The following is a 26,108-nucleotide window of genomic DNA, read 5'->3' as shown; positions in this document are numbered from 1 at the left end:
TGCCACGCTGCTTTCTACTCGGGTGAACCTTGGCAGCTCATTTGACTTCTTGGAGGCTTCGTCTTCCAATCTGTAAAATAGGGATAATGACAGGGGAGGGTATAGCTCAGTGGTAGAGCGCCTGCATAGCATGACCAAGATCCTAGGTTCAATCCCCAGTACCTCCATTACAGAAAGCAAATAAAAGCTTAAAAATAAATAAAAAAGAATAACTTTAAAACAGCCTACGTATTTTAAAAAATAGGGATAATGACAACATCCTTCTATAATTGTTGAGAAAATTAAATGAACACAGTGCAGTGGTTAAAAGCCTGGTGTGACAGGCTGAATAATGGTCCCCCCCCCCCCCAAATATCCAGCTCATAACCCCTGGCATTGGTGAATATCACCTAGGGCAAAAGGATGTGATCAAATTCAGGATCTTAAGATGCAGAGATGATCCTGGATTTTCTGTAGGGGTCTTAAACACAGTGATAAGTGTCCTTATAAAAGAGAGGCAGAGGGAAGTTGGACTCCAGAAGAGGAAGTAAGAGATGTGACAATTGTAGCAAGAGGTTGGAGAGCTGGGAGGAAGGGGCTGTGAGATGGAAAAAGCAAGGGAGTGGATCCCCTCCTAGAGCCCCCAGTCTGGCTAGCGACCTCTACTTGAGTCCAATGGGACTGATATCAGACTTCTGGCCTCCAGAATTGGAAGAGAATAATTTGGGTTAAGTCGCAGTCTTCTGGTTATTTTTTACAGGAGCAACAGGAAACAAAAACACACAGATTCTGGAGCCAGATTGTGTGGGTTCCATCCCGGCTCCACTACTTGTCAGCTGTGTGACCTAGGGGAGGTCGTTTACCCTCATCAGGCCTTGGTTTTCTCACCTTTAAATGGGGATAATGATAATAACTTAGGGTCGTTATGAGGATTAGGGGAGTTAATATTTGTAAAGCATTGAGAACAGTGTGGGGAGCTATTTTTCACAGGGTGGCGTAGTCAGAAGGGCTATGGAACAGGTAATGAAATCGGCCTTGTGGGAGGAGCCTAGCTATTAACACTTCTCAGGAGGCCTTGTTCAGGACATCCTAGTGGTGGTGGGATGTGTGTGTTGGGCGGGGGGATGGTGGGGAGGGGGCTGCTCCCGGGGGCCCCCAGGCTCTATACGGAAAATTACAGGGCAGGAAGGAACTCAGGGGATCATTGGCCCTGCAGGAATGGTTGTGCTTAAAACATCCCCGTTAGGCTTAACTAGTGACTTTCCCCAAAACAGTTCTTTAAAAAAAAATACCTTATTGGGTTTTCAAAATTACCAAAGCTTGTTTTAACGCAGAGGTATGTTCTAATTATTAAAGGAAGAGCTAATCAATAGTTTCCCTGGTTCCCACCCCCTACTACCTCCTCAGAGGTGCTGGAGTTAACAGTTTGGTGATTAACCAGAGAGATTTTACCACCCCTTTTGTGTTTTTGCGTCCGTATGCAAAAACATACCGGTATGTGTGTACACATAGAGGGATTTTTATTTTCATATGTTGGTGTTTGCTTTTTTTTTAAAGAGAAATCATATTACACCCATTATGCTGCAGTTTTCTCTTTTTACTTAATAAAATATGAACATTTTCTAAGTCCATACAAATAGATCCACTTCATTTTTTAAAACAGCGACATAATGTTCCACAGTATTTGAGTTTATTCAACTGGTTCCCTATTGATGTGTTCAGGTTGTTTCCAGGTTTGTTTTTTAAAAATTATTATTAGCAGTTTAAAAAAAAATCCTTCAGTTTCTTTATTTTGTGTATATGTTGCAAAAGACTATTTTGCCTTGGGAGAATTCTAGAAATGGTGGACAATTAAAATGTTTTACTTTACTGTCACACTGATAGAGTTTTGAAATCTTAACTTGTCAAATTTTCAGAATATTTGCCCCCAGTTACACATTCATTTGGGCAGCCTGGGTCTCCTGAGCTGTGTGTGTGGCCCTGTGATGCGAGAGGGTCTGGGAAGACGTTCAATCCTCCAGGAACCATGTGTCAGCTTGGGTGCCTGGTGTAGACAAGTGGGTGGACCGCTGTGCGTCTGTAAGGCAGCTCGCTGGGAGTGTAAGAGACTTAATTGATGATGGTGTGGACCCTGGGTTCAAATCCTGTCTCTACCACTCACTTGCTGTGTGGTCTTGGGGAAGCTGGCTCATCTGTAAACTAGGGAAAATAACAGAACTTTTCTCGTGGGATTGTTGTGAGGATGAAGAAGGTTAATGTAAAGAAAAGTACTTTGGACTGAGCCAGCAAGTTGGAAGCAGTAACAGGCTGTATTTTCTGGTTGCCATGTTCCCCCCACCAACCCCCGGGGGTGGGAGGGAGATCAGGAAAGCTCCCCTGATGGCAGACGTTTCCGCTGGTCCTGGAGGATGAGTTGGGCATTTTAATCTATTGCGGGAAACAAACACTCCCCACTTACCACTAACACCTGGTCTTGACCTGGTTCTTCTGTGCCCCAGGCTGTTGAAAGATCCAGAAACCTTTTTAGTTTTAGGTGCAAAAACGCCCTCTGAGCCAGGGTTAAAGAACTTCTCCCCAGTGGTCAACTGGTTCATGTTACAATGGGGCTGGGGCGGCACCCCAGTGACTGGTGATCGTGCTGTTACCCCGAAAGCATTCAGCAGGATTGGTTCATGTATCAAAACAAAATGGAGACTTCTCAGAAACCTCCTGTTGAGAAAACGATTCTTCTTACCCGAGACTTAGCAGGTGCCCAGAAACCTTCTAACTACCTGATCTGCCAAGGCATATAGAGATCCCGAAATACCCTCTGGCCTGGCCTGAGAGGGCAAACACCAGTGTTGGTGGTTGGCATACCTGGGATCAGGGCATAGTGGTCAAGATTATGGCCTTTGGAACATGGCTTCCTGATTTTAGAGCCCAGGTCTGTTCCTTAGTAACTGTATGGCCTTGAACAAATTACTTAATCTCTCTGAGTCTCAGTTTCCCTATCTGTATAATGGGCATGATAATACCTATCCCAGAATGCTGTTAAAGGCCAAGTGAGTTAATGCCTGTAAAGCACAGGGCCTGGTATGTGGTGAGGCTGAAATATCTGGTGTCTGTTGTTCTGGCTGTTGATGGAGATGGGCACCCTGCCCCCTCCTCACCTCCCCTGAAATTGGGGCTAACACTCCGGACCTTCCTTTCCAGGTGCTACTTGAGAATTGGCTCTGTGACAGTGTAGGACACAGGGTGGGAAATCGCCAGTGAGGGCACCTAACCCTGCCTGGGGTTAGGAAGAGGCCAGCTAAGACATGTGGAAAGGAGAGACTCTCGATCTGGGTTTTCAAGAATGAGAAGGGACTCTCTGGTGAGGAGGTTGAGAAGAGGGAACAGCTTGTATAAAACTTCAAGGGACAGAAGTTCAGGGATCATGAGTAACTAGGTTTGGCTGGAATGAGATGCCAGGTTGTGGGGTGCAGCAAAGGCTGGGACCACGTGGTGAAGGGCTCTTGTGCCAAGAGCAACCAAGAGGTTGAACTTGATTCTGAACGCTCTGGGGAGCCATTGAAAGTCTCCAAGAAGGGAAGTAACATGCTTGGTTTGCATTCTAGACCATTTGATCTGGTAGCGGGGTGGAAGATGGATGGGGTGGGGCATGTTATGATACCAGGGCGTGGCTGATCTAACCCACACATTGGCTGAGGTCATCTTACCCTTACTGCTGCAAATAGAATTGGGCACAAACTCCCACCCCAAACAAGGAGGGGACCCAGTATCTCCCCACGGGTGTCATGATTCACTGGATTCCATTTATCTCCTGGCAACTCTTCTCATGCCAGACTCCTGTGTCTGCTGAATTCTCCAGCTCCTTCCTGCACACAGTGACCCTTGTAGGCACCAGGTCACCTCCTAGTCCCTCCATTCCCACAGGACCCGTGATCAAAGCCTGACTTCTGTGTGGGTTGGGAGAGAAGGGAGGGTGTGGTGTCGCTGGTGGCACAACAAACAACAGGGCACTGAACTTTGCATAGTGTTGTATGTGAATATCTCATGACTGTTCCTGCCTCCAGGGTGGGTGGTCCGTGGCAGCTGCTTCTAAGTGGGCTGTGCTGTCCCTGCTGGCTCAGGACTGGTCCCAGGGAAATAAACATAACTATCTTAGTTCCACAGAGGCCAGTCTGGACTGCTAATCGCAACTCTGGTTTCCTGAGGTGGTGCAGACCCAGCCTATTTTAATTATATATTGATTCTGTGGTCACTGAAGGTTCTTCTGAGAAATGAACATTTAAAAGAGTGGGCTTGAGATTTCTTTAGACTAAACCAAAGTAAAGCCACAATAGGCTAGTTCCCAATATAGAGGGTTTTGTTTGGTGGACTGGCAGGTACAAGGGCACGGGACCTGCAGTCACATAGAATGCAGGGCCCTGGGCAATTGATTTAACCTCTCGGGTTTTATTCTCATCTGCAAAATGGGCATAATATTACTTCCTTACAGGAAGGTTGTGAGGTTGCAATGAAACAGTATGTGCAAAATCACTTCGCTAGGCCTGTAGGCAGGCTTTGGGGTGATTTTGACACATGAGGACACTACTATGAACTGAATTTTGTGCCCGCCCACAAATTCATATGTTGAAGCGCTAATCCCCCAGTGTAACTGTATTTGGAGATAGAGTCTTCAGGAGATAATTAGGGATAAATGCGGTATCGTAGTGGCCCAGTCTGATAGGACTGCGGCCTATGAGAAGAGAGATCCCCCCACCCCGTCTCTCTGCCATGGGAGGACACAGAAGGTGGCTGTCTGCAAGCCAAGAAGAGAGCCCTCGCTAGAACCCGACCATGCTGGCCGCCTGGATCTCAGACTTTCAGGCTCCAGAACTGTGAGAAAATAAAATTCTGTTCTTTCGGCCATCCAGTCTATGAAACTTTATTACGGCAGCCCAAGCTGACTAATGCAGACGTGTGTTTAACCCACACCCAGTCTGTCTTCAGAAAGTGGTAATTATGTGCACACAGCGCTGAGTCGGGGTGGGCCTGTGGTCTCCCTGCTCCTCCAGCATCTCCTTCCATGGCCTCCCAAGTCCCAGTGATCTGGGCCCTGCTACCTCCTTGGCCTCATCTGGTGCCACCCCTCACTTATTTCCCAGAATGGCCTTCTTTCTTTCATTTCTCAAATTCCCCAAGTTCTATCGTGCCATGGGCCTTTGCACATGCTGTCCCCTCTGCCTGCAGTGCCTACCTTTGCAGAGTTTACTTTTCACTCAGAGGTTCAGTCCTCAAAGAGCCCTGCCTGGACTGCCTGCTTAAAACGGTGCAGCCTCTACCCAGGCTGCTCTTATTTCCTTTGGCTTGTGTTAGACTCTCCCTAGCAGGCATCACGTACTGGAATTAAATGGTTTGCCTGTTTTCTATCTGTTTTTCTCCACTAGAACATAAACTCCATGAGAACATGGGCCTTGTCTATTTATTCTTGCTGTATCCCAAGAGCTTAGCATGGTGACTGTCACATAATAGGGACTCAACCTATACTAAATGGATGAATGACTGAATAAGCAAACTGATCTAGGAAAAGCTCCATGCCTGTGCATCCAGCATCTCTTGAGGTAGACCCAAAGCACCTTGATTTCCAGCACCATGCCTTAACGCTCATTGTAACTAGAGACCAACTGGTCCAGCCAATGGTTTTCTAACTAAAGGGTTCCATGGAGGGGTATAGGCCACCACAGAGAGCTAGGCGGGGGGAAGAGGTGAATGAGTTGGACTTTGAACACTCTTTTCTCCCCTTTTAACTAGAAGAGCTCTGAGTTTATCTGTTTCTTATATTGAGCTTACATGAAAAATCTCATTAGAGGAAATAGCTCCGTAGCTAGGCAGAAGTGGAAATGTTCACGTTACAGATGAAGAAGCTGAGGACCAGAGAGGGAAAGGGACTTGCCCACGCACAGATGGTCAGTGGCAGAATGCGCTATCCCCAGTGGTGCCGTGGTCAGGCACCATTCTTGTTAGCAATTCTTGTTATGTGAGTGAAAAATACTAGCTTCCTCAAATGCTGTAACTTGGCTTTCATTCTCTTAAGAACTGGGAATGGAAAGGATTTAGGGTCACCACTTGTCTCTGGCAGTCCCAAACCAACTTCAGGCTCAAAAGCCCCTAAGGGTCCTCATGCCCAGTGCAGGAGACCATAAGTGAACTCTGCTGGGAGCATCCAGGAGAACTCTAGTCAGGCCAAAAAGCCACTACATGGACGTTACACATGGCCCAGTAAGTCACAGAAGTTTCAGACGAGGAGGATTTCTTCTTAGAAAGACACAGAGCTGACTAGCATGGACCCCAACCCTCTGAAAGTCTTACTGGTAGTAGACTGATAGACTTTTCTGACAGCTCGCTTACTTGCCAGCCTCTTTCTACCTTCTCTTTTTTTCCTTCCTCTCTTTCTTTAGCTAGTTCCAGGTAGCATTTGCTGACTGGAAGTTTTATGTTAACCATTACTGCAAACCCAGGTGTCCATTTCATCACTGGCAATCAGCTCTTGTCCTCGGGGAAAACTAATTAGGTGTTACAGGGCTTTTGATGTCGTTTCCATGGAAACCCCCCATAGTATGATGTACATGCAGACTATATGTTCCAGGGAGTTTGAAAAGTGTATGTGTGTGTGTGTGTGTATGTGTGTGTGTGTGTATATATATATATATATAAAATATATAAATATAATTATACATATAATTACTGGATTTTTAAGAAAATCTTTCATTTTTTTCTTTTGCTTTTTTTTCCTGCATGTATTTTTTTAAATGATGGAAATTTCCTCTGGGTTTTTCTCCCAGAGAGAGAGAATAGTAGAGAACACAAAAGGCTTTTTCCATATTCTCTCCTTTAATTAAAAAAAAAAATTCATAGTTGCATAAGAATAAAAGTTTTTCAGATTGGTCAGAAAATGTCTAACCAGGATCTCCCCTAACAGCTGAAAACATTTTAAGGAAAGACATTGCTTAAAGAAAGAACCTGAGAGAGGTCCCAAGTCTTTCAAAATAGAATGAAGAAATGCAAACCGGATGAATCAACTCCAAATGTAATTACACCTAAAAAAAAAAAAAAAAAAAAGGCAGGTTCCCTGTGTGCCTCCAGGGGAATGCAGGAGCTCCTGGTGGACCCGGTGCTCTGTCAGGTTGACACGGGAGGCTCCGGGATAGTTTCCTTGTCTCGCAGTTGAGACAGCCCGTTCCCAGCCCTGCAGCTAACACACGGTGGGCTCCAGAGATTGCATGTGAGCTGACCTGCCCCGGGGTGACAAGAGTTGGTGCCCCCCAGCCCCCAAGGGAGCTGGTGAACAACCTGATTGTTCTGAGATGCTCCAATGAGGGAAGCGTGCAGACCTGGTCTGACTGAATAGGTCTGTAGGTGGAAGGGCCCAGCAGATTTTACAGAGAGCCTGTTATGTACCCATGTGCCAGCACTAAAATTCAAGGGTTCTGGGAGAATCCATAAATAACCGGACTGTTTTCTTTGATACCTCTAATTGGCCACTCAAAGATGGAATGCCCACACTGACCTCTCTGATAGCTGCCAGGTGATCAATTTACATTTGCCAACAAGATTCACTGTTCCCAGACTCCCTGCAGATTTTCTCAACACCTGATAAATCCTGTTTTGCCTTTGTTCCTCAATTCAGTATACCAGCTGACTTCCTCACATGTGAGAAACACGTTGCAGGCAGAATAAACTGCTTGCAAAATAACTTTTTAAATGCTTTGAGTAATTCTTTGATAAATGAAATGCTGTGTCTACTGGGTGGGGCAGGGTTGGGGGAAGCTGGCATGGCCCTTGATCGTGGTCTCCTCCTCATCCAGTTACCCTGTCTGATTAACTGTGCGGGGGTGGGAGGGTGGAGGGTGGAAGTTCCTTCTAGGGGCTGGGGCATGAGAAGCCAAAAGGGAAATGTTGGGCATGGCAGGCAAGCCACCCGACTTCTAATATGCCTCCCAGGGCAATGCATGAGTTAGATTTGTTTATATATTGGTTTTGTTGCAAAGAACCCCCAAAATTAATGACCTAAAACAGTAATCATTTAGCTCACAATTGTGTGGATCTGCACCCGGGGCAGGGCTCAGCTCGGAAGTTCTTCTGCTAGTCTCACCTGGGGTGAGCTCTCACACAGCTGGTCAAGAACGGCCTCACTCACACAAGTAAGGGCGACAGGAAGAATGGGGTTGTGTGTCTATAGCCAGCCCCACTGTGCTGACATATTTTCAAACCTCGGCTACATCACGTTTCTCATGTCCCATTGGCCAAAGGAAGGCATGTGGCTGAGTTCCGATTTAAGGGATTGAGAAACAGACCCTATGTCTTGCTGGGAGGGGAAGCAAAGTCACTTGTGAAGAAGCAGACAAATGAGGTGGGAAGACTCAATGGCCTTTTTGGTAGCACCACACCAGATTTGCCTGACGCAAGCCTTCCAGGCACTGTGGAAACCCTATTTCGCCCAAGAAGCTTTCCAAGATGGGCCCTTATTGTGCCTTTCCTCTGCTAGAGCTACTTGAGATTGTGAGCTGATTCATGGGACATGTGTTTAATTCATATTTATATCCCCACAGTGTTCTCACCTATTGGTTCTTTTTAATTGAGGTATAATTGCCAAATAAAATTGTATATATTTAAAGCATACAATGTGATGAGTTGATACACGTATACATTGTGAAATGATTACCACAGTCAAGTTAATTAACACATCTATGATCTCACATCATTACTTTTTTGTTTCTGAGACATTTAAGATCTGCTCTCAGCACATTTCAAGTCTTGGTTGGTTGTTACTAACTATTTGATTGAATCGAGTTGGTTCTCCTTTCTCTCTAATTAAAGCTCCTTGAAGGCAAGTGTGAATTGCTCTGTCACATAAAATCTCCCTTCCGAAGCTCTTGGAATCATACCAACAGGCTGGAAATCCTACAGGCTCTTAGAACCAGTGGCAGAGGGTTGGGTCTGGAGCCGGGTCTGTTCAGGGCATCATCTGGGGTAAGAGTGAGACTTGCCGATGACCACAAGCTCTGGCGCTGAAGCATTCAGTCTTCAGGCTGGCCATACCCCAAAGGAGCGGAATCACCGTTTGAGACTAGGGAGGCAGAAAGACTCAGCAGCCTGGAGAATGTGACTTTCCTTCCTCACTCAGGGCAAACCCAGCCAGGTCAGGAGGAAATGTGTTTGTGTCCCGGGCCTCTGAGGCTTCTGCTCTGTGACGGTTCAGAGCGGACCCCCTGATGACCTCCTGGTGCCCCTGGCCCCATGCCAGAGCCTGCCCACGTCACTGCAGCACTCTTCCAGAATTCATCAGGGCGATCAGTCAGGCTGCCCTAGAACCGGGCCTGGGTGGCTGAGGCTGAACCTTAGGGGAGAACAGCTCTTTACTGGAGCCGCCCTCCCTCCTCTGGTCCAGCACTGCTCCAGATCTGGTTCCAGATGATCTCTGGAGCTTCCTAGGCCTTGACAATCACCTGGGACCCTTTATTCCAGACTGGACCACCCCTAGTGGGTAGGTGTCCTCCCGTGATATAAGATAAATGGTCAGGTGCTTTACTAGTCACAGGCTTAGCAATGAGTCTTCTGCAAGAATTTCTATTCTGGGTGGTTAACAGGGGCCATGGGCCATCTGTCCTTTTCTTCACGTGACACAGTCATCCACCTCCCCACCCCGTTACTCATTATAATTCTACTGACTGCCCACTGTGTGCCAGGACTGTCTCAGGCGTCGTGGAGAGGTGAGATAAGCCAGGTGTGGGTTCTGTCTCCGCGGGGCTCACGTGCCCTGAGACCACGCATGAGGTTTGCGTAGGACCACAGAATAAGGGCTCTTCAGAGCAGAAGGCACCTCGAGGATCATCCAATCCAACCCCTCATTCCTCAGAGGAAACAGCCCAAGAGAGGGGCATTTAGTCACCCAAGGGCTCATAGTAAGTGGTAGTTATTGGTTCACTAAACAAGAATTTACCCAACACCTGTTATATTCTAAGATCTGGGCTGGGTACCAGAAAGACCACAGGGAACAAGGCAGACGTGGCCCCGCATCCCTTTGGAGCTCCAGCTGTGACTGGTGGGTCTCAATCCAGGTTCCAATTTAGACTCATCTAAGGAGCTTTAAGAAAAATCCTAATGCCAGGACCTCATGCCCAGAGGTTGAGATTTGCTTGGTCTGGGGTGGGCCCAGGGATGAGTATTTTAAACAAGCTCTCCAAGTGATTCTGCTGTGCAGACAGATCAAGGACCACTGCTCTAGGGGAAAGATAGACAAAAACCAAGTAAACACAAATAGATGTGTAACTGAGATTTGTGATTTGTAAGAAATGAACAGGATGCTGAGTGAGGACGTGGCAGGGGGTACTGTTATCTGCCCTAAGTCTGAAAGGAGTGAGGCTACACTCAGAGAGCGGGGATGCCAGGCGGCAGATGGGAGCAAGCAGAAGCATGTCCTCATATGGGACAGCAATGGAATCTTCTGGGCCATATCACCCACCCTGCTACTCCGCAGATCCCTGTACTGGAACCCTGTCTGGCAGAAGCTGTCAATCTGCAAGCTGCAATATCTCCCCCTGGCCCCCATACACACTGTTGATGAATGTCTCCCAGGCCAGTCGGATTAATAATCCCTCACGTTTTGAGAGTGCAGTCATCCCTTGGTGTCCACAGGGGATTGGTTCCAAGAAACCCTGCAGACACCAAAATCCAAGGGTGCCCAAGTCCTTTACATAAAATGGTATAGAACCCTCAGCCCCCGGATCCACAGCTGTGCATCTGAGAATATGGAGGGCCAAGTGTAGTTAGTAAAGCACTGTCCCTCTTCTTATCTGTATTATTGGATTCTGATGCTAATCCCGTGAGGTGGGCAGGGTCAAGGTTAATAATCTGATGATAGAGATGTGGAAGCAGGCTCAGAGGAGGGGTGAGACCTGCCTAAGATGACACAGCTAATATCTGGATGTGCAAGACTTCAGTCTAGCTCACCAGCCTCCAACTCCACTCCCCCATGTTGTCCCCTCACCCCCCCCCCCCACCCCGGGTTGTGCCAGGAAACTGAAACAGAAGCAGGGCACCTGGGAGGCAGGTGGGGACACTGCCTTGTGGCCAGCACTTTCCTGTCAAGCTGGGTAGATCTGCCGACGTGCCTCCCCTTTGACTTGCAGGGCATACAAGCTTGTTCTCCATCAGGGAATCAAAGGAACCTGCAACTCGTTACTTCAGTTCCTGCCCAGAGTGAACCCAGTTACTATAGTAACGTGATGCAATTCTCTCTTATAGGGCAGTTAGTTTTCATTTTGTATTTGAAGAGTTTGGCCAGGCAGGCGCGTTGCCATGGCTCGGCCTGTCGGCGGCAGTTAGGAGCAGAGGGAACCCTTTGAGCAGCCTCTAGGTCCCTCTAATTGATGGTGGAAACCTGTGTCTGGAAAAACCCAGGCTCAGCTGCACCGGGGAAGGAGGGAGGGAGAGTCTCAGCTGGTGCAGTGCTGGATACCCGCTCCTGTTCAGAGATCACACCTTCCTAAGTACAGCTACCTGGGCCCAGGTTGGCCCCTCAGCCCCTTGCTCCCAAGTGCCTTCTAGTTCCCCTCCGTGATCCTAATCCTGGGAGCCATGCTCTGAGCTATTTCATTCAACCCTGAATGCCCAGTCCCTGGCAGACAGAGGACCTCCAACAGATGTTTGTTGAAGAATGAATGATCTTTCGTAGTTTACGAAAAGCTTTCATACTCATTATCTCCTTTATTCCCCATGATAGCCCTGTAAGGTCCCAGGGCAGGAGGAAGGGGAAGCTGAGGTCCAGCAAGGTGAGAGACTTGCTCGCACAGCCTGCCTCTCCTCCCTGTGCACTTTTGCAGCTGTCCTTGCCTCTGGGCAGCCCACCAGGTTGCCTGGTACCTGCTCCTTGTGGCAGACAGAATGTCACAGGCAGACCTCAAAAGCAAGGCAGTCAGGAGACCCCTGTTGCTCAAGTCAGGTGACTTGATTGGTTCACCTTGAGTTTGTCTCAGACATGACACAGATCCCTGGATGGGTCCTTTGTACCCTCAGAGGCCCAGGCATGGGTGCCGCAGTTTTCTCTTCTTCCTTGGTTGTGAGGCTGGGGCCTAGTAAGGGAGGCAGTGAAGGAGGCAGGAGAGAAGATGCTTGGTGACTAACTTCAAAACACAGCAGAAGGTTTCCTTGGCCCAGACCATGGAGGAAATTGCGGGACAGACAGGGCCTCCCAGTCCCTAAACTCCCTGTGAAGTGGAGGTGAGGTTGGGGGAGAGGAAGGCTGAGCTCAGCGTGCCCAGTCCACGCTGACCTGACCTCTCTGTTCCCCCTTCCATGCTGAGAGTGTATTTCCAGGTTAAATAAAACTTCTTCCACCCAACCCTGGCCCCAACAATCATTTCTTTGTAATGCAGCCTAATTCCCTTCTGGCCATAAATCCTTCCTGGGATTCGTGGGCTGCTCCCTTGGCTAGGAGGTACCAATGCATCCGGAGCAGCAGCTCGTGCTGCTGTGGGACCCTGCCCCCCCACCCCCACCCCAGCCTTACAGGCCAGTGCAAGCAGCTGCGTGTAGAACTGCTCTCTGTAGCCCTGGAGCCAGCAGCATGGGTGGCTGTGTACATGGGTGAGCCAGGACAGAGCGAGCTGAAGGGGCCAGGGCCCAGCACAGAGAGGACAGGGCGTGAGGATAAGCAACTCTGTCCCCTCTCAGCAGTGAGGTGCACACCTGCCCAGGAGGCCCCCACACCCAGCACAGGCCCCTGATCTCGGGCCTCCCTCTCCAAGAATCAGAACCTTCAGAATGCCCAAGCTGGACCTTAGAGGCCTCTCACATCACAGATGTGGAGCCTGGGGCCACAGAGAGGAAAGATGTGAGGCCCCTGTCACAGTCATCAGGCATGGGGGGCCCACAGTGGGACCTCCTTGAGAACCAGCCTGGGCCTCCCCTGGATGTGAACCCAGCACCGAGCCCAAGCTGGGCACACAGCAGGTGTCAGTGTACATTCTTTTCAGCTGCTTTGCCATTCCTCCTGTTGTGACAACAGGAGTCTCAGCTTTGTGGAAGGAAGGTTAGGGCTGGAAGAGAACTTTGACATCACTGAGCCCCACCTTCATTTATAGAAAGAGACCCCACTGATTAATAATGCTAAAAATAACCATAGCTAATACTCACAGAGTGCGAGGCAGGGTTCTCGGCACTTGGTATATACTAGCCCACTGCAGCCTCACAACGACCATTAGGCAGCACGTGATATTATCATTGTCCCCAGGTGAGGAAACTGAGGCACAGAGAGGCTTAGTCACTTGCCCAGGATCACAGAGCTAGTGTTAGGATCAGGATCCAGACACAGGCAGCCTGGCTCCCGGGCCCACCCCGCTAACACCCCCTGCACCGTCAAAGAGCAAAGCCCTGCCAGCAGACGCTCACCAGTCTCTTCTCCAAGTGGGGAGAGGAGTCTGGGTCAACCCGGTGAGTTTACTCAGGAAACAGCTTTTTCATCTCCGTATCCCCCTCCAGGGCTCAGCTCCGGGCCTGGCAGGGGATCAGGGGCCTGCGTTCAATGCAAGTGAGCTGCTCTTCTTCCTTATCATGAAACAGCCGGTTTGGGGTCACCTTTGAGCTGGAAGGGACCTAGGGAAGCAATTTACAGAAATGGAGGCTCAGAGAGTGAACGTGTCTTTGTCAGGTCACATGACTCCTGGTCCAGGGCTCTCACTACCCAAGCGAGGCCTCCCAAGAGGGCCCTAACGCGGGTCGACTGCCCCGCCCTCCGTCACCCCACGGTGCGGTTCCATCCTGGCTGCGCTAACAGGCTCTCTGCTCCCACCAGCTCTTCGTGATTGACAACGGTGCAGACGACTGGCGGATAGCCATGACCTACGAGCGCATCCTCTACATCAGCCTGGAGATGCTGGTGTGCGCCATCCACCCCATTCCCGGAGAGTACAAGTTCTTCTGGACCGCGCGCCTAGCCTTCTCCTACACTCCCTCGCGGGCGGAGGCCGACGTGGACATCATCCTGTCCATCCCCATGTTCCTGCGCCTGTACCTGATCGCGCGCGTCATGCTGCTGCACAGCAAGCTCTTCACCGACGCCTCGTCCCGCAGCATCGGGGCCCTCAACAAGATCAACTTCAACACGCGCTTCGTCATGAAAACCCTCATGACCATCTGCCCCGGCACCGTGCTGCTCGTGTTCAGCATCTCACTGTGGATCATCGCCGCCTGGACCGTCCGCGTCTGCGAAAGGTATTTCCGCGGGTTCTGTTCTCCGCTAGACCGGGGCCTCTGAGCACGCAGCTCGTGCTGGGCTGGGGGAAAGGCGGAGGAGCAGGGGCGCCAGGATGCATGTGGTCTGACGGAGGAGACAGGCATGTACCTAGACAGCTCAGGAGAAAATGGGGAAGAGGAGGGCCGAGTTGGGGCTGAATACCTGCAGCAACATGGAAATACTGGAACCAAGGTAAGTTGGGGAAAACGCATATATAATCGTTCTCATTTCCTGTTCCCTCTTTGTAAACCAATATATCAAAGCATTCTGGTTGTATCGTCAACCTTTTCTAGAGTATAATACTTTGAAGTTTCTGTACCCTCTCTCCCTCTTGGCAACTGAGGATGCCCTCTAGCAGTTTAAAGGCTCTGAGAAGTCCTGCAGTAATGAAACTGGTTTAATTTTGTCTAATCCAGGTTTTCTCAAAAGTATTCACACACAAACGCTTTTCATTGGACATCACTCTTGATGCCTCAGTACTCAAAACTTTGGTCCACAGACCAGCCTCATGAGCATCAATTCTAACATCAACTTGTTAGAATGCAGAATCTCAGGACTGAATAGAATTTGCATTTTAACAAGTTCACTGGTGATTTGTGTGCATCTTAAAGGTTTTCGTAGTTGTTGATTAATTCGTTATATTTAATCTGAGTCCTTTTGTGATGTTTTACAAGCATTTTTAAGCAAACAATAATATTAAACAAAAGTATTAATATCTTTTATTTTCAGAAAATATTTTGAGATATTGTTGAATGATCTTCAAAAATCCGATTGTTAAGAACTATGTACTTTTCTGCAATGAATATTTCTGTCAACATTTCTATTTCCTTAGCTTGAAAGGTAGGGTTACAAGAATAAAACCGGTTCTGGTTTCTTTCCCAAAGACTTTCTGCTTTTTATCTCACCCACAAGTAAAACTCTTTAAAGAAACTGATTATTTTCCTCATCACTTCATTTTAATTGTTTGAGAGGTAGGATATTTGCAGGGATAAAAATTTCAAATATAAAATTATATATAATGCTTAAATTAATGGCTTTTTTAATGTATAGAAGTAGTTTAAATTAAGCAGAAAATGAATTAGGACTTGTTATACCTTAAACATTCTTATAAGAGCAGGACTCACTTCATTGACCTGTAACACATCACAACTAAAACCTGTTATCAATCTGAAGTCACTTACCTATTTTTTTAACACATTTATTATGGTGTGATTCCTGCACAGTAAACTGCACATATTTCAGATGTACAATTTGATGACTTTTGATAGATGTGTACACCCATGAAACCACCACCACAAGAAAGATAGCTAACATTTCCATCACTCCGCAACAGGTGCAAATTTCGAACTCCCAATTTATTCCTTCCCACCCTCTTTACCCTCTGGCAACCATAAGTCTGTTCTCTATGTCTGTGAGTCTGTTCCTGTTTTGTAGATAAGTTCCTTTGTGTCCTTTTTTTAGATTCCACATACAAGCGATATCATATGGTATTTTTCGTTCTCTTTCTGACTTACTTCACTTAGAATGACAATCTCAAGGTCCATCTGTGTTGCTGCAAATGGCATCATCTTATTCTTTATTTTATGCCTGAGTAGTATTCCATTATGTGTGTGTGTGTGTGTGTGTGTGCGTGTGTGTGTGTGTGTGTGTCTATATATACATATATATATATATATCCCCCACATCTTCTTTGTCCAGTCATTTGTCGATTGACATTTGGGTCATTTCCATGTCTTGACTGTTGCAAATAGTGCTGCTGTGAACACTGGGGTACATGTGTCTTTTCAAATTATATTTTTCTCTGCATATATGCCCAGGAGTGGGATTGTTGGGTCATATGGTAAGTCTATTTTCAGTTTTTTTGAGGAATCTCCATACTGTCCTCTATAAAGTTTGTGCACCTTAAAGTTTGAGAAGCACTGTACTGATGGGACATACTTTGGGAAACATTGTTTTAGGAGACTGGTGGCTGGGCAGTGACTCAGAGAAGTGACTGGTGGGAGAGAAGGGGGTTGGCCTATAAGGATCGGGAGCTCTACACCTAATGCCAGCCCCTCAGAACTGCCATCCCCGAGGCTCAAGGGTAGGCCTGTGGCACTCTCCTCCCACCTCCATCTTCAAGTTGCCTTTGGTGACTCCTCTCCCTTTCAAGCTGGTCCTGGATATTCATTTTCTCTGATTTCATGTGTGGAATCTGAACACCTAGGTGAAAAATCTGGATTCTGTCCCTAAGTAGCCGTGAGACGTTGAGCAAGTCACTTGACCTCTCTGGGCCTTAGTGTCCTCATTTTAAAATGAGGATCACTTGAGATAGAAGGAAGACGTGTTCCCTTGGGAGAGGTTATTTTTAGTATGCTGGGAGGCCAGGTCAAGCATCCTGTGTCATTTACACGGGTCCTGGTATTTCACTGCGCCTCATGAAACTTGCCTGGTAAGCAGGCACTCTTTTTGCAATGGAGAAGCATATGCTTGGGTTCCAACCCCAAACTCCTCATAGTACCCTTAGCTGAGCAATATGGTGCCAGTCACTTTACCTCTCTGGGCCTCAGTTTTCTCATCTGCAAGCTGGGGATAATGCCTACTTTATAGGATTTGTTGTTGGGGTCAAACAAGATAATGTATGTGAACTGTGCACTGTAATACAAGGATAGTGACAATTCCTAATAATAACAGAGATCCCTTGAGAACTCTTGAGAATTTTGTGGCTGCTTTCTTATAAACAGAACAAACCAATTCCTACTGTAGATAGAACTATATACTCTTTCTGTTTTCCTTTCTAATTGATTGAAGCTGAGTCTTCTAACAATAATAATAATTGAATCTGTATAGCCCTTTAAGGTGTTTGAAATCTTCCATGTCCTCAAATCAACCCTCTCTGGTGTATATCATCGTTCCATTTTTCAGATGAGAGGAAGGGCTGCACGTGGAGCAAAGTAGCAGCAAGTGAATTGCATTGTTTATCAAACCTGTCAGAAGTGATTTTTTTTGGTGATGATTTTTTATTGGAAGATAAGCATGCTTCAAAGCATAGCTTGCAAAGTACTCTGTTGTATGTTATTTGGCACTGAATGGCTCTCCATGGCCTCCACCCTGAGGCTGGATTAACCAGGTCCCCATCAGACCACCGGGCCTCTGTCTGCAGAGATGACTGACAAGCCCCAGCTGAAGTCTAAGGCAAAGGTACAGAGAAGCAACGAGCAAATCAAAACTTCTCCTAAAGTTTTCCCTCCTCTGGTGAAAAGGCCCTTTGACCAAAAGGCTTCTGCTTAGATCTCACACAAGGTATATTAAAGCACGTGGGATATCGTTGCCCATTTTGGGGAGTTTACCCTGTGCCAGTTCCATGTAGGATGCTTCACTGATATCTCCATTTGTCCTCACAGTTGACCTAAGATAGAGACACTGTGACTGCCCTGGTTTTAGAGTGGAGGAAACTGACGTAAATTAACTGGCCCAAGGTCACAGAGCCGGTAAATACGGAGCCAGAATTTGAACTTGCTTCTGACTCTGAACTTCATATTTGTTTCACCAGCCCAGGCTGAATCCTGCACTTACAAGGAAACTGTGGCCTGGACTCTCCTGGTGACTTTCCAGATCTGAGCGTCTCAAAGCCACTGAGATTGACACTTAAATCCCAGTCTTGCTGTTTTGCCTGCCTCCGATGTCAGTGCTCTTAACCGTTCTGTCACACTGTCTTCAGGGCTGACTTCACATTAAATTCAACCATCTCTGAGTGTAATGTTTACAGTGATGCACCAGTCACCCAGACGCCTCCTCTGGGCCCAGGCTCTCGGCCCCTCAGCTGGGGTTGTCGGTTCTGGCAGAATTGCCCTGGATGAAGGGAGTTGCCTCAGCCAAGTTCAAGTCTGCTGCCCGGGGCAGCAAGCATCCAGTGCCCTGTCAGTGCAGGAGCTGAAAGGCCCAGGCCTTTACCTCTGGCAGAACAGCTCTGCGGGCCTCCCAGGCTCCCGGGCTCTCCAAGGGATGGAGGGGTCCCATGGCACTTCACCTCCTCCCTCTACGGCCCATGGGTGCCGACCCTAAGAGCAGCCCCAGTGAACCTTCCGCACTCAAATCTCAGGGTCTCGGCGACTCTCCCAGGCATCTGACCTACGGAGCTGTGAAAGCATGTATGAATAAATACATTTTTTCCTAATCAGGCAAAAAGCGCTTTAAAAAAAGACCGAGCGGTTTCTCTCAGAATCCAGCTTAAATGCCCACTTTCCTTCCCCAATATCAAATAATAAGTAAGATTGGCAGAGACTTTGAGACAGGAATTATTCAACCAGAGACCGGACAGAACCTGGAAGCAGGGGCTGCCTTGGAGGATGGAAGCCTTGGACCAGGGTGGGAGGACGATGTTGGCAAGATGACCTTGCTCTCTCTCAGCCTGATCGGATGACGGTTCTGTCACCTGAGACAGCAGAGTGGGTAAAGGACTTGCCCAAGGTTGCATAGCAGAGTGACAGGTTCTAGAAAAACTCCCCTCTGTTGCTGCCCAGAGCAGGGCGTGTGTTCGCATTCCAGGTGGGTTTCATCAGCCCGGATGCATCTCTGGCTGTATACACACACTTCTGAAGTTGCTATGGAAATCCCTCTTCAGCGAGACATTTTCAAAGACATTTCTCATATCTGGGGTTGGCTTTTATGCGACAATAAGGGTTTTTCACCTTTCCTCCTTCCTAGGGGGGAGAGGGAGTTAGTAATTACTCAGAAGAGCCTGCTATCGGGAGGGCAGAGCCTGGTTGCTGGGAGGGCAGCATCAACAGCGGGCTTGTTTTCCTTGGACCCCGGCAAGGCATTACATCATGGGTTCTGAGGCCTGACAGTTGTGGCACTCGGCATATTCTCTGGGATTCTCCTGGCCGCGTGCCCACCTCCCACAGGCCTCCCAGAGCCCATCGCAGGAACCTCCTCATTAAACACTGTCACACACCAGGCAGCCTTGTTGGTGGAGAGACCATCTGAGGCCCCAGGTCGAATGGCGGCAGGCTGGGGGAGGGGGCTTTCCCGGCACGCCCCGAACAGAAGTCTGTCGGCTCACATGTGGGTGTTTATCTCCCTGGGAGGAGCCACAGGGCCGCCCATAGCGCGGAGAGCAGGGGCTGAGTCTTGTGATCCCAAGCCAGGTTTTGTAAATGACCTCCCAGCCTCTTGAGCGGAATCCCTTTGGCCTCTTCTCTCCTGAGGCTCCAAGTTCTGCGCACAGGCTGTGTCAGCATCTCAGGCCTTCCAGCCTATCAGCAGGTCTTTGGTGGTGATGACGTGAACTTTCATCTATGTCTGCACCTTGGCCTTTTCATGAGAAATTTGAGTCTGGAGACCTGGCTGCTGGAATTGGAGAAAAGCAATTCCTGGCCATTCTTTCTCCCCTTCCCATCGTAGGGAAGATAAAAAGAAGCTTCCTTTCTCCGGCCTCTTCTGCCTCTGCCCCAGACACCCAGGTCTGCACCAGCCAGAAGCTAGGAGCAAGAACAAGTCCCTCCACCTCTCCGGCTCCTTCCTTCAGTCTCCTACCACGGCCCGTAGGGGGCTTCAACTCCAAGAAAGGCGCAGGCAGATCTACAGGAGGAAGCACACTGCATGGGGTTGACTCAAGCGCCCAATCGACAGCCTTGTGCACTGGGCAGAACTGGGAAGAACCCTGATAACAATGAACCAGAGGTTGTAATGCATGCGCAGTGACCCCCTGGGACGGCAGAAAATGATCAGAACTTCTATTCCTGATTATTTTTTTTGAAAAAAAAATGGACACTTTGCTAATTTTAATATGCAGGAAGACTGTAATACATGTGGACAATTTATAATAAATATACATATAGCCAGGGGAGGGTGCATGCTCAAAAAAATTTACTAGCAGGAGTCCGTGATTTTAAAGGGTTGCAAACTGCTGGTTTAGGGTATGAGGTAGGAAATAGTAAGGATGGAAAAGGATCCTGTCACATTGGATGAAGCCTGTGAGCCCAGGAACCCTGCCCTCTAGCTGGAGGTGGGGGAAGTCAGCACCCCATAGGGCTGAGGAGCAGCCTAAGGCAGTCCTGCTGCGTGAAAGGTCTGGAGAGATCACTCCTGATTTGAAGATGAATTCGCGGCAGGGAGTGGAGGAGAGTGAGGAAGGCAGGGAAGACAGGAGGAGGGAAGGGGAATCCTACAGGAGGCCTTTGAAACAAATCTGCAGCATTAAGGAAGAGGAAAAGAATTCTGAAGATGCCGAAGTATGTTTAATTATGAGGAACAAAAAGTAACATTTGAAGATTTTTGGGCTTCCCTAATGGTGCAAGAAAATGTAATCTCGGTGATGGAGAAGAGTGGGCAGATGTGAAATGAAAACGTATCTGGCTCACGTAAGCAGAGTTCACAGAAAAGGAAAGTTGTTTTAGCAAAATGAGTGGGGCACTGAATTTTTTTAAAATGTGGAATGTGTTGGACAAACGGAAAGGTTTTCTCCGAATGAAGACAAGAACAGAGTTGAGAGAAGAGGGTAAGTGGGAAAGAATTGGAAGCTACAGAATCAAGGCTAACTCCTAGAACTAGAGTTGCTTTGGAGGAAGAAACCAGAATGAATTGGGTAAAAGCATAAACAAGGACATACAGGAAGAAAACTTTTTCAGGATTGGCCGGCCAGAGGAGTCGGGGTAGGGGGGTAGGATTAGGCAGATCAAAAAGTTTCCTGTTTTCCAGTTAGAATAGGGGGAAATTTTTTTTTCTGGAAAATTTACTGAATCATAAGGTTAAACTATCCTAGAAGCACATAGGCAACACAGAGGAGACTTTCCCCCAGGAATCCTAAATTCCAGGAGACATTAGGGCATTCATGTCAGGAAACAACAGGAACAGAGGTCATTCTTGGAGTTTTGTGGGCTCAGAAGGTTACACTTTTGGGGGAGCTTGTGTATCAGTTGACCAAGGGATGAATCACAATTAAGATCTTAATAATAAAACAATATGAAAGAAAGGCAGGTGGACAGCATTGAAACCAGGTACACATGAAATCCAGGCTACATTTAAGCATGATGGCAAAGCCAAATTCTAATGTCGAAGAAAAAGTAGATTCTGGAAAGAGTAAATGTATGAAATAAAAATAATAATTCCATAGTAATGAGAGGGTTGCAAACCCTCAGATTAAAAAGTTGAGAGAAGTCTAGAAAGGTTAGTAAAAGCATGCCAAATAGGCAGAAAAGAATTTTAAAAGCCTAATCATTCAATTTTAATAATTAGAGAAATACAGTTTAAATCATTTTTGGTTTTGTTTTTTGGTGGGGGGAGGTAATTAGGTTTATTTATTTATTTTTTAATGGAGTTACTGGGGATTGAACCCAGGACCTTGTGCATGCTAGGCATGTGCTCTACCACTGAGCTATACCTTCCCTCCCTATTTTTTTAAACCTAAAGGTAACCACAGGTAGAATTTTGAAAGTGTAGTATTGATGACAGGAGCATCAGCCAGGTATTATTTCACTTAATGACACAACTCTGTGAGGTGTAGAGACTGTTATCATCCCTAGCCTGCAGGTGAGGAAACTGAGGCACTAGGAAGTTAAGTAATGAGCCTTGAGTCACAGAGCCAGAGAGCAGCAGACCTGAGCCTCCAACATCCTGCCTGAGAGCCTCCCCTCTTCCCTACCCTGAAAATGTGCTTTGTCCACACTCCTGGATGAGACACACCAGCGACATCAGAGACAGAAAAATAAGGAAGCAGGAAGGAAGAGCTTAAAGACAGAAAGCATGAAACAAGATGAGAGGAAACCAAACCTAAAATTTATAACAATCAACATAATTGAATTTACTTCCCCAATTAGAAGACACTGTCCCTTACTTAGATAGGATTTAAAAGCAAAATTTAATTTTATGCAGGTTACAAAAGAGATACCTAAAACGGAAGGACCCAGAAAAATAAATGAATAGCAAAGATTTATTAGGTAAGTACAAACCAAAGGGCAATTGAGTAGAAGTCCTCGTTTTAAACCCAGTTGAATTCAGCACAAGAATCATTACATGGTCCAAAGGAAGCATTTAATATGGATAAAAACACTATACACAGTACTACTGTGAACTTTTATGCAAAAATAAATAAGGAGATGGAGGATCTGAGTTTTAATTGACTGTTACGTATTGAACTTTGTAGCCTATAAACGAATAATACATTTTCTTTTTAAGCATCCATCAAACATTTACAAAAATCAATCAACTTCTTGGCCACATGTCTCAAAACATCAGAAAAAAATTTCAGATATATTCTCTAACTACAAGGCCATAAAACTTCAATTAAAACGAAACTTTTGGGGGGGGGACTTTTAAAGCAATCACCTCAATTACAACTTGGTCAAAAGAGAATCATTCAAAATTTCCAGTGAAGACGATTCTAAAAATTACAATGATAACTGTATATATCAAAGCTCAGGATGTGACCAAAGTTGTTCTCACATGAAAAATATCCTTATAGTTTTTCATTGAAAAAAAAGGAACATGAAAATAAATTGAATTCATTAGAAGAACAAAACAAGCTTCAGGGGGACAAGTTAGTTTTATAACAAAGACAGGAATTGATGAATCTGAAAACAGAAAAACAGAACTTGTAAATCCAAAAGATACCAACTTCTAATAAATCTAATCAAGGGAAAAAAAGAAAACACAAAATTAGGTATTTTAAAGGGGAATACCTACTGATTCTCAGGAAGTTTTAATAAATAAAAGAGAATAGCTTAACTGTTTTTGAAAGAGAAGACCATCGAGGGGGACTTTCTCCACTAGATACTAAAATGTTTTATAAAACTAAGGTAATTGTCCCTGTGGCATTACTGAAAAATCAGTAATGACAGGTCAACGGGACCTAATGGAAACCCCTGAAATAAATCCTAGCATGTGAGAACCCCATATTTGAGAAAGAAACCAATTAGGAAGCAATAGATTATTCAATAAATGGTAATGGGGAGATTGGATGCTTGGATGAAAAATCAAATTAGAACCCAACCTCTCACCAGCCATAAAATAAATTTCAGGTGTAAAAGAAGAAACCATGAACAAGCTCCAGAAAACAAAGTGAATATTTAATCAATCCTGAGATGGCAGAGAATTGTTAAGCATAAAATCTCAGAAGAAATGTGAAGGAAAAAACTGGTGTATCTGATTACACCATACATACAATTTTAGATTTCTGTTCTCCAAAAAAATATAAACTTATTTAAAAAGCAAATGTTACACTAGGAAAAATATTTGCAGCAAACATGACAAGAGGTAAAAATTCCTATTGTATAAACTAGTTTTAGTTACCGATCAGAAAAACTCATCTCCTCAAAAATTCGCTAAAAATAAAAAAACTGACAACCAGAAAGAAAGAAATACATATAGCCAATATAATGAAAAACACAGCCTCCTGAATCAAAGAACCACAAATTAAAACTACAAAGAGAATTGCTTTTTCTCCTCTAGAGTTGACAAAAATTTAAATGAATATAATTCAATGCTGGAGAAAGTTGTTATTGTTGGTGGTGGGGCAGGTGGGTTGTTTCTCACATATTGATGGTGAGAAGGAAAATTAGCACCACCTTTCTGGAAAACAGTTTAACAGTATGTCAGGGGAGCCTTTACAAGTTCTTAACTTTAACCCAGGAATTCGCCTTCTAGGAAGCTGTTCTAATGGGATAATCAATTTGTGTCAAGATTCTTCAGCAGGATGCATTCTGCAGCAGGGGAGAATCAGAAATCAGGTGAATGTCCAGAATTTAAGCTGTTAAATAAATCACAGCATATCCATATGATGTTAGGCAACACTTTTAAAAAATCATCCTTCGAAGATTATTAATCAGGTAGGAAAACAGTCATGATGTAATATTTTTTAAAGGAGCACACAAAATAGTGTTATATAGGATGTTACCAATTAAAAATATAGAGATACATAATATGCATAGAAAATTCTTGGAAAATACATATATTGTTTTCTGCGGGATGTTATGTGCGATTTTTTCCATTACATTTTATTGCATTTTCAGTGAGAATGCATGACAACATGTATGTTTGTGTTTATCTTTAATATAAAGAGGGAACATTTTGTTTTTTCTCCCTCAACAAAACCTGTCTTCTCATCTTCCATAGAAACTCATATTTTATATCAACAGGGCTTGGGAAGTAAAGTTGAAGGGCACACTCGGTTTTTACATATCATTTTCTCAGAGAAGCACATTAAAAGTTCCTTCCTAAAGCGTTCCCCTTCCGACCTGGCCTTAGTGGACAAGGTAGTGGGAGGACGTGAGCCTAGGCTGGGGTCCTCTCTCCCAGGGCGGATGGGCCACTTAGAGTCCCTCTGAGGCCGAGGGATGATTATGGAGGACCCGGCAGGTGGAGTTCTGCAGGTGAGGCGTGATCCGAGGCACGTCTGCATTAGCTCTTCAGCACCGGCTCTGGGCGGGCCAGGCTCTGGGGGCCTAGCGACGATGCGGGAGCCCCTCATTCGGTCAGGGAGAAACCGCGGGTGCGCAGGTGGTCCCCGCAAGGCCAAGGCCTTTGAGAGGAGGCGGGGCCGAGGTTCTCTCCGCCAGGGGGCGCAGGGCGGGAGGGCAGTACAAACAGTGGGGGCCGGTGGGCGGGGTCTCATAGGCAGGGGCGGGCCGCGGGGGAGGAGCCAGCCCGCCGGCTCCTGGTGCCGCCAGGGTTGAGGTTCAACACCGCTGAGGTGGGAGAGCCTGGCGCCCCGGGCAACCAAGGATAAACCTCAGGACTGGGTCCTCTGCCCCAGGGTTGCCTCTGGTTCCTGCCTCTAGTAGCGTCGTATTCTTATTTCATGTGCGTGTTTTGTATTTCCACCCATCCTTACTCCTTTACAGCCCACTTTTCTCTGTCACTTCTGATTCAACAATTCTTTCCTTTCTTCGTGGCACTATTTGTGTGCTCTTTGATAATTAAGCATGGAAATCGTTAATTTGTGACTAGTTTCTTCATATTTTGATTTATATTCAATAATATACTATTCCACAAATTATGATTAATGCATGACACCTCTTAGAAAAGAGAATCAAGAAATGAGGAAATTGTCCAGAAAATTAGCATTCTCAAGGGCTAAGTTTGGGACAGTGTAGGTGCAAAGTTGACTCCACATTGCACTGAGAAACCATTCCATTTTTCCAGTCGAGTTGATCCCCAAATTACTCCAGCCTATGTTACATTAAACACTAGATTTCCCTATTCTCTGCTGGGAGGAGGCCAGCGCCCTTTTGCCTCCAGGATTTTTGCCTTAGGTAGACCCAGCTAAGTACAAGGCTCTTTCTCCAGCTGGAAAGGCTCATCCAACCTTTCTCAATTGGGATCTGAGAGAGAATTAAGCCCTGCAGAAATGGGTTGGAATGACCGTCTTCCTGATCCCACCAAGGATGGTGCACAGCTAGTACCAAGTCTGATGTGTAAGAGGGAAGTTGCTTCTTATCTTGGATGCCTAAGGGCATCCGGTCTTAATTCTCACCCTCTGGGACCTGTTGGAAAAGGCTGCACCACTGGGAGGAGACAATGCCAAAAAACCTACAAGGGTGGGAATCCTTGGAGGGAGCCAAGATGAGGAAAAGGGAGGGGGTTCCTGTAAGCCACATCAGCCGTATCTATTTGTGAGCTGATATTATTCAAGACAGGAAATCCACATTTGTCAACTTTTCCATTTTTTAACTTCGGGGTGGTTTTGTTTGCCCCTGGTGGTCCCATGGTGCCCTGCATCTCCAGTGCAGGCACTCGTCAGCAAGGGACCCTCACCCCACGGCATCGCCATGTGTTCGGTGGCCTGGGAGGTGTGCTCTCCTCACTGTGCCCCCCTGTGCTTTCCACCCACTCCACTGCAGGCATGGCTGCCACCGCCCAGGCTGCTGTGAAGCCCTGCAGCCCCGCTCTCATG

The 26,108-nt window shown here is 46.6% G+C and overlaps 1 protein-coding gene across 4 annotated transcripts in view; it reads left to right on the top strand.

The window, feature by feature from the left end:
• The window catches only part of KCNN3 (potassium calcium-activated channel subfamily N member 3), a 153,410-nt gene that overhangs the window by 72,693 nt on the left and 54,609 nt on the right, over positions 1 to 26,108 (top strand). For all 4 annotated transcript variants that reach the window (XM_031436189.2, XM_031436188.2, XM_031436191.2 and 1 more), the window contains exon 3: positions 13,796 to 14,214. In XM_031436189.2, coding sequence (XP_031292049.1) covers positions 13,796 to 14,214 — 419 coding nt within the window. The remainder of the gene's footprint in view (positions 1 to 13,795; positions 14,215 to 26,108) is intronic.

This window comes from Camelus dromedarius, chromosome 23, assembly GCF_036321535.1.
Source record: "Camelus dromedarius isolate mCamDro1 chromosome 23, mCamDro1.pat, whole genome shotgun sequence".
Classification (NCBI taxonomy): Eukaryota; Metazoa; Chordata; class Mammalia; order Artiodactyla; family Camelidae; genus Camelus; species Camelus dromedarius.
This window is presented reverse-complemented; position numbering and strand designations above follow the sequence as displayed.